This window comes from Vanellus vanellus (assembly GCF_965231255.1).
Source record: "Vanellus vanellus genome assembly, chromosome: 4".
Lineage (NCBI taxonomy): Eukaryota > Metazoa > Chordata > Aves > Charadriiformes > Charadriidae > Vanellus > Vanellus vanellus.
In genome coordinates, this window is record NC_138909.1 from 21,272,304 (window position 1) to 21,285,174 (window position 12,871).

At 44.8% G+C, this 12,871-nt stretch overlaps 1 protein-coding gene across 1 annotated transcript; it reads left to right on the plus strand.

Annotated features, from left to right (window-relative positions):
• Window positions 1-421: 421 nt before the first annotated feature.
• On the plus strand, window positions 422-12,803 carry TMEM150C (transmembrane protein 150C; the record flags this gene model as incomplete). Its single annotated transcript, XM_082482603.1, has 7 exons — window positions 422-501; window positions 1,542-1,595; window positions 1,715-1,747; window positions 1,850-1,917; window positions 7,686-7,813; window positions 10,184-10,361; window positions 12,588-12,803. 7 exons carry the CDS (start codon window positions 422-424, stop codon window positions 12,794-12,796), a joined length of 750 nt encoding a protein of 249 aa, XP_082338729.1. The 3' UTR covers window positions 12,797-12,803.
• Window positions 12,804-12,871: the final 68 nt, after the last annotated feature.

A 12,871-nucleotide genomic window follows, 5' to 3' on the forward strand; every position in this document is an offset into this window, starting at 1 on the left:
TGATCCTGGGAAGGAGGCTGCCTTGCCTTGTGCCTGTGGGAAGCAGCAGGTAATTAGGACTGTGGTTCTTGCGATGTCACCTTGTGTAAAATGCTGAAGAAAAATGCTTTGAAAACCACTCAGATTATGTAGGTGTGTCTGCGAAGTTTCCCCCTCCACAGCTCCAGGATTTTTGTGCCTTGATTTTTATGTACAGTGCCAATGATGCTGCCTGTGTGCAGCAGTTTAACCCCTTATGCCAGGAATGACAGTACAAAAGGTTTGCAGCGCCTGCTGCCTGGCCATTAGGAGCTTGATTTTGGGATGCTTTGGCACTTGCTGTGTGGATGCTCTTTCCGCTTTCAAATGAGGGAGACCAAGGCTGGCTGGTACCTCTGCCCTCTTTCTTTTGTTTTTACTTTGTTCTTTGTTTCTAGCAGGTATGGATGGGAAGAAATGCAGCGTGTGGATGTTTTTACCCCTTGTGTTTACCCTGTTTACATCAGCTGGATTATGGATAGTGTAAGTTATCTCCTGCTGGTTGTTTGGGAGAGCAAGTTAGGCTGGGGCAGTTGGAAGTACCACTGTGGTGTGGGCTGCGTCTCAGTATGGAGTGCCTTTTGGGGATGCTCTATCATTGAGTTACTGTGGGGCTGGGAAGCCACATGACAGGGCCAGAGGCCAGTCCATGCCAGTTCATGGCTTGCAGGGTCACATTTTTATCCCTGAGTTTCTGTGTTCTCTAGGCCAAGTTTTGGACATTGCTTTCTTCCCGGCACATGTTACTGGGAGTTGCCTGAAAAGAGACAGACGAAAATGCAAAAATTCCCTTTCATCACATTTTCTTTGAATGACTCAGGAGAGCTCTTGAAGCACTGAGGCCCTGCTTTGGGGTGCAAACTCAAAAATCCACTGCATCCAGCACTGCACTGACAACCTGCCAGTGACTTAATGCTGATACCTCACTTTCTCACTAACGCTTCTTACCAAAATGCACACGAGGCATGCAGAGGACTGCAGCATGAATGTGGAAGCCATAAATGTGTGATCAGCCGCTATGTTCAGCCTGAGCTGAGCATATATCCTCCTTATATGGCTTGGATATGGCTTTGGCCATGGTCTGTGGATGTTGTTTTACAGCAGCAGGTGTAGCTTAAGCTGTTTGTCTGACCCCTATTGCTTATTGTTCTTGTCCCATCCCCTCTGTTTGTATTAAAACACTTTCTGCGGAGGGGGGACTGTGGTAAACCAGATGAATCAAATTATTCAGTGATTCAGATTAAAAATTAAAACATTACCCTGGTTGGTTATTTTTAAGGCAGTTCAATTCAGTGCCCCTGTTTGTCTACCTGACCTTGCAAAACAGATGTAGCACAAAGGAAGGCACATAGTTAGGCTGGGAAGTGAGCCTGCTTGAGCAGAGGGAAACACAGGCTGCCTCCAGGAGATCCTGCCAGTGGGCTTGAGATGCTTAATGTATTGTTTGAGTGATATTTTGAATTGAAGCCAGTACGAGGTTTTACAATGTTTTAATATTTTTTCTTTTTCTTTTTTTTTGACAGGTACTTTATAGCAGTGGAAGATAACAAAATTCTCCCATTAAATGTACCAGATAGGTAAGAGCTGGTTGTGGACTTTACATTCAATAACTTGTTTCTTTAAAATAATAAAACAATGAAAGTTAAATGGGAAAGAAAATCTTGAATCTTTGTTCCTGTGCACTTATGTCTCTTAGGAAACCTGGTTCCAAAAGACCACCTTATATAAGGTAAGTGAATTATTTTCTTTCAATTACTGTTCTGATTAATTATTGTTATTTATGTGTCTTTGCCATCCTAGAGTTACAATGACACACTTTATATTTTCCAAGTATTGCAGGTGACACACCTCCTGCAAGCTGCGTGTTTAGCCAAGTCATGAACATGGCGGCATTTCTAGGTAGGAACCACAAAGGGAATGTTTCTCTCTCATAATTTGTTTTAAGCGGTCAGTGAAACATAAGTAATATCCCATACATATTGTTCTTGAATCTGATGATGCAAAATTATTTAAACTGTGACTACTACTGATTAAGACAGTATTATTTTGTCTTAATACGTAGAAAGACAGAATGAAGCAAGATTCATTTAAACTTTATTGGTTTCTGATTTATTCTCATGTTTTTAATTGTCTCATCTTAGCCTTGAATCTGCATGACTGTTTTTCATTGTATGGTGGGTTTTTGTTATATGCTGTGAATGTGGGATAATTGAATGGGAATATTGGCAAATGCAGCAACTGATTATGCAAAATATCATCAATGCTGAAGTTCCCTCTACCCTACCCCTTCCACAGATTTAGTAATGGAATTTAGGAAGTTTACTGGCATTTTCCAGCAGTGGAAGTAAGAGGGAAACACCACAAAGAGAAGAAATATCTGAAAAGTACTTGACAAAATATGTCTGTGTTTGGTTCTTAAAACTGTCACTGTCAGATGTAGCTATTTTGAAGAAATTATCCCAAACTTAAATGGTAAATAATTCATTATTTTAACCTTGATCTGCTCTTCTTTAGTGGTACTTGAATTTATCTTTTCCTATTTGGGACGATTTATTGTGCTTTCAGTTTTGCTCTGAGCTATTTTCTCAAAGGGTGGGTTCCAGTTCCATGCCTGCTGCCTGTGAGAGGCACGATGTTTCTTTTCAGAAACCTGGGAAATGCAGTTGAGTTGAGCGTTGAAATTAATCCAGACCTGTACGTGCGCAAGTAAGATACCGTAACAATTTTAATCTGACATAATGAAAATGAGGCTTGGGATATAAAACCTGATAAAATATGTTTAAATATGAACCTTGACATGATCTTCCTTATTTTCAAGTATCACTTCAGGGTGGAGGTTAGGAAGCTGAGGCATCCTTATGCTTTGTTTCCATGTATGCCTTTGTTTCAAGTTTAGATCTTGATACACATGTTGAGCCAATACATATACATATTAGCAGAAATAATTCTGGTTCCAGCTTGTGCTAAGGCAGGGTCTTGCACACATTTTATTTATATGCCTGACACCCAGCGCAATGTGGTTATGATGATATGATTTAAAGTTCTGACCCCCAAGCCACTTAAAACAACATGTGCATTGCATGCTGCCTCTTATGTTAACATGGCTGTTTGACAGTAGTGAATACATGGCTGCCTTTTCAGCTGCTTCCAGGTAAGGCCCCATTTCTGCAGACCACTGTTCAAGCAGCCTCTGTGGACCTGCACCAAGTCCCAGCGAGTCCGAGGGCTTTATGAAAGGGCAGGAATTGGCATGATGCTCACTCACCATGTGATCTGCGTAGACGTGAGGATAGCAGTTGAATGAGTGTAGGGGGAGTAGCTGGTGTGAAGAAGGGCAGGCAAAAAAAAGACATGCAGCTTTTTGAAGCTAAGTTGTACTGTGTGCTTTCATTGCTGCTTCTTCCCCTTGCAAGAAGAAATACAACCAGGGAACCTCCAGACTGCAAATCTGTCATGGGGGATGTTGCTACCCTACAAAACAAACTTCAAGCTATTCAGGGAGCTATTTAGCAGAGTAGCTATTTAGCAGATCAGCAAACGTTATTGCAGATGAATACAATGTGGAGTGCCTCGTTATAGACAGAGAGTAAGTATCATGCTACAGTTTAGTGAAAGACTTGCATCCTTTTTCAGTAGGTTAACAATAAGGTGTGACTTCACTGTAGGCACAATCACAGTGTTTTCTTAAATGAATACTGAACTAGTAGTTGTGCTTTTGGAATACTGAGCTGTGGCTATGCTTTAGACAAAGACCTAATGAAGAGAGGCTGATAGAAGGTGCAGGAGCACAGAAGCTTAAGAGTAGTTCAGAGTTATTCTTTTCTTTTTCTCCTTGTGGTTGTGATGTTTCACATTTGTTAAGTGCTATTCATTGGCTCAGGGAACAACAAAAGCCCCTGCATGTCCCTGGTTACAGGATGTTCTTTTCTCAAGGGGGACACGCAGCCAAATTCCTGGTTTTGTCAGGTAGCGGCCAATTTTACACTCCCTAAAGTGGAAAAGAATGGGACAGATGGAAGATATAAGAAAGGAAGCTCTCAGTGCAAAATGAAACAGGAAACCTGCATTTCTCGGGGCTCGTTGTAAGGATGCTTACTTGGAATGTGGACAGCCACCATCCTTTTCCTTGCTGAATTCCAAAATGTCTCCTACTGAGGGCTAAGATTCCACCCCAACCCAGGAGGTGCTATCTCAGGCTGTGAATGCATTTTCTTATTCTCTTCTTTAGTTTATTTAAATAGGTTGCAGAGAAGCATGCCAAAGCTGGTGCATTCTACGGGAAGGGCTTACTGACAGGATTGCAGGAGGTAAACCAGGAGTTGGCATGGCATCACCAGAGGGTGGCAATGCTAGTGGGAACATTTATACTGCTCTTGGAAGCACAGAGGGATCAGGAACATATCTGAAATGCTTGTACACCAATGCACACAGTATGAGAAACAAACAGGATGAACTGGAAGCATTGATCAGCTCCCAGAGCTGCAATATCATTGGTATTAGTGAGACTTGGTGGAATGAGTCCCACAGTTGGAGCGCTGGGATGGAGGGCCACAGGCTGTTCAGGAGGGACAGGCAGGGCAGACAAGGTGGAGGTGTCACACTCTACGTAAGGGAAAGGTTTGATCGTACAGCCCTTACAGTTAGTGATGATGTGGTTGAGAGCCTCTAGGTGAGGATAAGGGGAATGGAAAACAAAGGAGATGTTGTAGTGAGTGTCTACTACTGATCACCCAGCCAGGATGTAAGCACTGATAAGTTATTCTATAGGCAATTAGGGGAAATTTCTGGATCATTAGCCCTTGTTCTTATGGGAGATTTCAACTTCCTAGACATCGACTGGGAATATCATACTGTTGTATGTATCTTCAAAATTCCTGAAGTCTGTAGGAGATAGCTTCTTGTCACAGGTACTCAATGAGCTCACTAGGAAAGGTGCCCACCTAGGCTTGCTATTTGTGAATAGAGAGGGACTCGTGGGGGATATGATGGTAAGTGGCTGTCTTGGCCACAATGATTATGAAATAGTTGAGTTTAAAATTTTTGGTGTCATGATTAAAAAAGGACAGTAGAGTTGCTACCCCAGATTTCAACAAAGCAAACTTTAAGCTATTTAGCAGGGTACCCTAGGAATCTGCTTTTGAGGGCTGAGGAGTCCACAATTGCTGGTCAGTCTTTAAGAACCACGTTTTAAAAACACAGGAGCTGTGTCACAAGTTGAGCAAGCAGAGCAGAAGACCAGCTTGGCTGAACAGGGAACTCCTCATGGAGCTCAAGAGGAAAAAGAAACTGTATGATCTCTTGAAGCAAGGTCAGGCTTCGCAAGAAGATTACAGAACTGTGGTTTGTGGATGCAGGGAGAAGACATGAAAGGACAAAGCTCAATTAAAGTTGAAACAGGCCAGTGTTGTGACAGATAACAAGAAGATCTTTTTTAAGTATGTCAATAGCAAGAGGAGGTCTAAAGAAAACATTGGACTGCTACTTGTTGAAGACTGACTAGTAGAGATTAAGGTAAAGCAGAGGCGTTCAATGTGCTTTTTGCCTCAGTCTTTAGTAATAGTGATAGACTTTGGGCTGCCTGATCCCCTGAGTTGGAGGACCACGAGTGCAGGAATGGTGACTTTCCATTTGTGGACACTGAAATTGTAAGGGACCAGCTATATCTGCTGAATGTTCACAAGTCCCTGGGGCATGACGGGATTCATCCCAGAGTACTGAAGGGGCTAGCAGATGTTATGGCAGGACCCTGCTCAATCATCTGCCAAAGGTCTTGGGAGTCTGGGGAGGTCCCTGCTGACTGGAAGCTAGCCAATGTTATTCCAATCTACAAAAAGGGCGTGAGGGAAGACCCAGGGAATTACAGACCTGCCAGTCTAACCTCAGTTCCTGGAAAAATTGTGGAGAGATCATACTGGATACCATTAGAAGGCAGTTAAAGAACAATGCAATCATCAGGCACAGTCAACATGGGTTCACAAATGGTGCAACTTTGTTCCTGTGCAACTAACTCGATATCCTTCTATCATAAGGTCACCTGCCTAGTGGATGAAGAGAAGGCAGTGGATGTAGTTTTTCTGGATTTAGTAAGGCTTTTGATACTATCCCTCACAGCACCCTTCTGGACAAGTTGTCCAACTGTGAGATGAGCAGGTACACAGTGTGCTGGGTGAAGAACTGGCTGAAGGGGTTGTAGTAAATGGGGCTAAATCTAGCTGGTGACTGGTCACCAGCAGTGTTCCTCAGGCTTCAATTCTAGGGCCGTTTATCAACAGTCTGGGTGCAGGCACCTGCTTGGTCCCTTCCAAATGAAATATTCTATTCTATCTCTGCTTTGTGAATAACGCCGTGCTTTCCTCTGCTGTATTGGGTGCTTTTGAGAGCTGCTTTTAGCTTGTACCTCTGGCAATCTTAGTTGTGTCAAAGCCCTTGCTATAGGAGAGGAAAACTACAGAAACCTGCTAGAAACATAGGCATTGCTGAATATTGAAAAGGCATGTAATGCTGGAAGGTGACCTTTTAATTCCCTTTTGTCATTCCCATCAGCATTTTAGGGAAAGATCACATAATTTCACGATCCTACCCTGGAGAAATAGAAATTAAAGAGTTCCTGCATGTGAGCTCAAGTCACAGGGTGGCTGTCCAAAACAATTACCTGGGGATGAAAACCAGAAATTCTCTTTTTTGGGGGGAGCAAAATTCTCTTGTTTTCAAGGATTTGGAGTGGATTGATTCACTAGGACAAATAGTGAGAGAGTAAATTCTAACATAGTTCGCAGTTTAGATAAAGATGGATATTTTTCACTTACAGTGACCTTACTATTCTAAACCATGTTTTTGGTATTATACCAGAGGTTTTGTGGAAAATATAGATCTAATTTGCTAATGCAAATTTGCAGACAAGCATCAGCGAATGCCCATGCAGCATGTCCATGCAGCATTCCCTAGGGAGGGCAAGAATATATGATGTGAATATCTCCTGGGGTTGTGGCATATCATGTGATATATCATGTATTATTTATATCATGTATGATATATCATATCATATCATATCATATCATAGTGCTTGGGCTAATTGTAAGCTTGGAAGGACTGCTCTTCCAGTCTTTGTGGAAAACTAGTGTAATATTTTGGCTTATGTTCATGGCACCATCAACTTCTTCCAGAGAAGAAGAGGAGGCAGTGGGCATTATGGTAAAACCCGCAGGAATACGTATCTGCTGTTCATACATTTTCTAATACAGGTGGGGTTTAGTATACCTCCTCCAAGAGACCTCAGTGCTTGGGAGTGGACTGAAATGATGCAAGCCTAGCTGCTGCAATGTGAATGCATGCTGTGTATGTGATAGACTGTGCTGGGGGCTTCACAGGCAAGTAGGAAGGTGCTCTTCTTTCCCCCAGAAAATTTGCAACCCAGCTCCTAGACAAAACAACGTGAGAAAAGGAATTGTGGGAGCTTGGCATAACTGGATTACAAGAGAAATGCTTCCTGTGTTTAGTCTTGTCCATGACTAAGTGGGAGGGGGCCATGCAGAAGCATTAAGCTAGTTTGGCCTGCAGTGAGCTCTCACCTCTGGGTGGAAAGATGGTGAGGGGTCCGTGAGCCCCCAGCCAAGCGGTAACTGCAGCATGTTCTACTAATAATGCACTTTGCATTCTTTCCTTCTCAGCACTTGTTGTGGCTGTCCTGCGCTTCATTCAGCTGAAGCCAAAGGTGCTAAACCCTTGGCTGAACATCAGTGGCCTGGTGGCGTTATGCTTGGCATCTTTTGGGATGACCCTACTGGGCAACTTTCAGGTACTGCACTCCAGGATTGGACCACTGTGTCTGTGCTGTGAGGTTCCTGCTTGTCTATCAGATCTGCTTAGGTCTTTGAACTACCTGTGATGTGAGCTCAGGAGATGATGTGTCTGGCTATGCACCCACCCCAGCAGGTACTGCCTCCTTGTATCTGCTCTGCCACCTCTATCTGCCACTTACATGGTTCCAGTGGCGTGCTGAGATGAAGAACCACAAGCATGTTTCGTGTATTCCCAGCAGGATTTGCACTTGTGTGCTTACACTTGAACTGCCAAGAGGCAGAACAGGGATACTATTGAATCTTTTGAGCCCTGGGAGTTGGCAGAGATGCTCCTGGGTAGAAGGACTGAGCTGGAAGTTTACGTACACATCTGTGCAGACAGATGCACAGCTGCTCATACAGATTTAGCAGACAGTTCAGTGTCCTTCATTTAAAACATACGTTGTTTAAATCTACTTCCTGCTTGTCCTCAGACTGGCCACGAGAGGGACACAGCAGAGGAGTGCTATGCCTCTAATGTGACATTGAGGTCCCTCCAATTCTCGATCTGTTCTGTAACATTATACAAACAAGCTGTCAGTGCCACAACGTTGCTCTGTATGGTTGGGTGCCCACTGTGATAAATGAGTGTCTGTTAGGTCTGCAGTGAAAATCAAGGCATTAGAATCAGTGGCACTTGGGTTTCCCGATCCCTTTGATGCTCTGCCACTCACTGGGATGCAAGTAATGACCCCCAGTAATGGCAGGAACTGAGATAGGTCAGTCTAGGCTGGCTTCTTTCCTGCAGGCACGAGCTGTGTTTCTTGCCAATACAGAAAAGGTACTTGTTCTGTGAAGGGTGAGTAACTGTTTGGGTTGCAGAGCAATTGCAGGAACTTTGTGTCCTTTACAGTTGTTTGTTTGTTTGTTTGTTTTTATGAGGTGTGAGATAATTTGACTATTTTGGACCTGGTCTTCCTAACTCCACAGCACGAGTCAAAAACGGAGTCTTGTTTTTTCACAAGACCTTCCCAGCTAAGAACTATGAGCCTTCTAAGTGTGAGAAGAGTATTTCTGATACAGGGCAGGCACTAGGAAGCGGTTTCAACCTCTTCTTCTTTTTTTTTGCTCCTCAAAGCAAATGATCGTTATTTAAAAGTGGATACTTTGAATCATGCCTGGTTATAAATTCTGAACTAATTATCCACTCCTTATTAGTTACTTGTATCCTTGCTTAGATCTTTTGCCAAACCCTGAAAGCATGTGGTAATGAGACGTTAGTCCATGCTTTTCCCTGCCTGACTGCTAAGCTGAATGTCGCATTAAACAATATTTATGGAAAATTACAGATTGGGTGTCTTAGAAGGACATTATGGCTGTGAATCCCTTGCAGTGCAGGCTACCTTGGGAAAGGCAGCTCAATCACAATTTTGCCTGTACTATGATTTGGACCTACCCTTGAAGAAAAACTCAAGGTAGGGAGGAGAGGGGAGAGATCAGTGGAAGCACAGTAACTAGATTGTTTGATGAGAATTTTTTAAATCACCAAACAGGAATAGAGGCTGCAGGGAGGAATTGCAGACTGCTGATTTCTTTTCTAGAAAAGCCTCACACAGAGGGAGAAGGGAAATTGTTTGGCTTAAGTCTTGTCCATCCTGGGCTTTCTGAATGAATTTGCAGCCTTAAGGGACCTCTACAGAATCTTGCTCACTGAACCTGGCTGTCCTTTTGCCTTGCAGTATTGCACAGTCACTGAGTCCCATGAGACATGGTACCCCAAGGAACAGAGAAGCACTTGCACTCCAGAGAGCTTGGGTTCATATTGCCTCAGACACCAATGGTCAAGCATGGGCAGGAGGGGGAACAAGCAGTCAAGCTTTTTGGTGGGAGAAACTTCCCAAACTAGGACCATGTGTTTTGGCTTGTGCTAGCTCAATGGAGGTGTCAGGGCTCTGGATTCCCTCTGCCCCAGGAAGTGCTGCTCCATGCAGCTGGCACTGAAGGGTGCACAGTTTGCTTCCATTTCAGGGAGCTGTACAAGACCCAATGGGTTGTCCTTGCCTGCCCTGGCCATCACACTGAGCCAGGGAAGGCTTTATTTCTGAGCTCTGCGTTGGTGAGTCTTGTCAGAGAGCTGTAGAGGCAGTCCCCAAGCAACTGCATTTTCCACTGTGCTTGGGCTTTGGGCAGAAGATCTGCTCAACTGTGACAGCTGTCAACCCACCTTGGTTATGTACACCTTACACCTCTGCCAGAAGAAACGATAGAGCATCTTTGTCTCACCCCATTGATTCCTACTCTTCTCTCTCCTACCCCAGCAGCAACCTTAGGCAGCTAGCGGATAATTCCTGTTGCATCCAAACAATCACTATTTTGTTTGTTCCCAGCTTTCCAACGATGAAGAGATCCACAATGTGGGCACGTCACTGACATTTGGCTTTGGGACCCTGGCGTGCTGGATCCAGTCTGCCCTCACCCTCAAGGTCAACCTGAAGAACGAGGGACGGAAAGCCGGGATTCCAAGAGTAGCCCTATCGGCCAGCATCACCCTCTGTGTGGTGCTCTGTATCCTTTTGTCCTGCACCCTGGGAAGCCAGGTATCATACGTGTCTGACACTCTTTTCAGCAGGGAACATTGGCTCTTCTCACATCCGTCCTAGGATCTCAAAGCATTTAGGAATGCTACTCAGCTTGTCTTCATGGCATGGTCCTATGATTAGCTCGTTTTGCTATTTGTGTTTTGCCAGGATGCACTGCTTCACAGATGGGCTCACTTCTTTCATAAATGTTTCTAAAACTTCTTAGTGATATCCAATATTGAATAGTATCTGTGTAATGTAATTGCACCATTGCTTACCTACACAGTAGCATTTAAGGTTATGCAAAATATTGAGATAAAAATTCTCAGGAGAACAAAGGAACAAGGGAAGAAATCAGGTTTCTGAAGATGAGATTTTCATGTGTTTGTTGAAATGTGTTTGTTGCGGGGTGCTACATCCAGCTCTGCCTTTTACCATAGTTATCACAGTCATGTGGGCTTCGGGTTAAGACTAGGTGCTTTACAAGTGGGATTTGGGCTGTGGGGTCTGTGGTCACTGAGACTAGATGTACATGTGGCTTCCTCTCTACCTTGTGCCCTTCAGCCCCACTCCAGCCTTTCTGTTCGCACAAGCATTCACGTGCCCTGGGTTTTTGCTTAGGGTGGATCCATTCACTGTGTAGTTGCATCAACGTTAGTGCTGGGATAAACAAAAGCACAAGAATAAATGGTGAGGAATAAGCTAATCCCCCTCTCCGGGGAGCAGCCTGTGCTTAAAACAATTCCTTAATCACTTGGCTGCTTGTGAACATTTCAGCCGGTATACAGAGGAATAGAAGATTGGTGTGAAGATGTGCCATCAGTCACCCTCTTAAGCTTCCTTGGAAAAATGTGTAGCTGATCATCACACTTTGGTGTAGGTAACATGGGATTTTGCCTGGTTCTTGTGGTGCTCCCTTCCTCCCCTTGCCCCAAGCTCATAGCTCCCCCAAGGTGCATCTGGGGTAGGGCTGCATGCAGGGAGCTGGGCCAGGCTGCTGCACTGCTGTCTTTGGAGGCTTCTGCCAGGATCCACTGGGTAAGCCAGGGCGTAGCTGCTCCTGTACTGGCATGCTGGGTGCTCACAGCCCAGCCTTCCCCAGCCGACTGCTTGGCACTGAAAGCTTTGGGCCCTCTGTGGACAGGAGCAGGCTGAGGCAGAAGTCCCACCCCCCCACTACGCCCTGCTACTGGCTTTGCAAAGGCTTGAGGTTGGCATCCCATCCCAAGCAGCTTGTGCATAACCCTTGCACTACAAGGAAAGCAGAAGATCCTTAAAGCCAGACACACAGTGCTGTTTGCTGAAATGAAGCTGTGGTTGCTCACACTAAGGTCAAGACAAAAAGTCTCTGATTACCTGCTTTATGCAGTTAGAGCATGGGAGAGGCTGCTTGTTTTACCTGTGCAAGATGCAAGAGTGTGAACCTGCATTCTTGGAGTGCAGAGGAAATCCTGAGAAACAGAAGAGCCAGTAGGTTTAGAGGAGGTGTGCATTGGGCTAGGAAGAGGTCCCCAACTCAGGTAGGTGTCCTCTGCTTTAGGGAAGCTGAGAATTGCTTTTATGGAGTACTCCAACACAATCACAAGCACAGCATTGAGACCTTGATGCCAGGCAATACATGGTAAGAGCACATAGATGGGTACATGGAAGACAGTTTCTGGCTCTGACAGCAGTCTTTTTCCTTTCAGTATAACATGCCGCACTGTGTAGACTGATGCTTCCAGATTTCATAGAAAGGGGTGATTTTGCAAGTGATCCAAAGAGAATGAAAGATTGCACGGTATAGGTTGAAAGGTGTTCCTATTGCCTGTGGTGCAGAGATCTGATCCAGTTCCCACTGGGAGGATCCTGGCAGGTAGGGGCCCACAGCCAGATCCCCAGCTTGCTGGCTCTGTCACTGGCTAGTTGGATTTTCAAGCAAGTCATTGACTTCCCTGTGCTTAAGTCTTTCCCTCTGTAAATATTTATCAGCCTGAATTGGGATCAGGAAGCCTGGTCCGTATAGGAGTGCTGCTGTCCTCCACGGGGATTGTTGGACACCTGACTTCCCTTCCATCTCTGGCTCCACGTTTACCCTCTCCTGATGATGGCTGGCTGGGTTGACTGTCATCTATCTGACTTTGTTAAGATTTTATTGTCTTCCCTGTTGGCTTTCTATCATCCTGGTTGGTGTCTCTGCTCCCACTAATTCTCCTTGACTTTCGTCTTCCAGATTTCATCCTCATGGCGCAGGGCATTCACATGCATGCTTCCAGGATCCAGTGGGGTCTGGTGATGTGCTTCCTGTGCTACTTCGGCACGTTTGCAGTGGAGTTTAGGCACTACAGATTTGAGATTGTTTGTTCTGAATACCAGGAGAACTTTCTGAGCTTTTCCGAAAGCTTATCGGAAGCCTCCGAGTACCAGACAGATCAGGTGTAGCCTGTCCTCTGGCAGGGGGGGAGGGGGGGCAGGTGTGGTCTCATGGGTTAAACATTACCTCATTTACACTTTTTT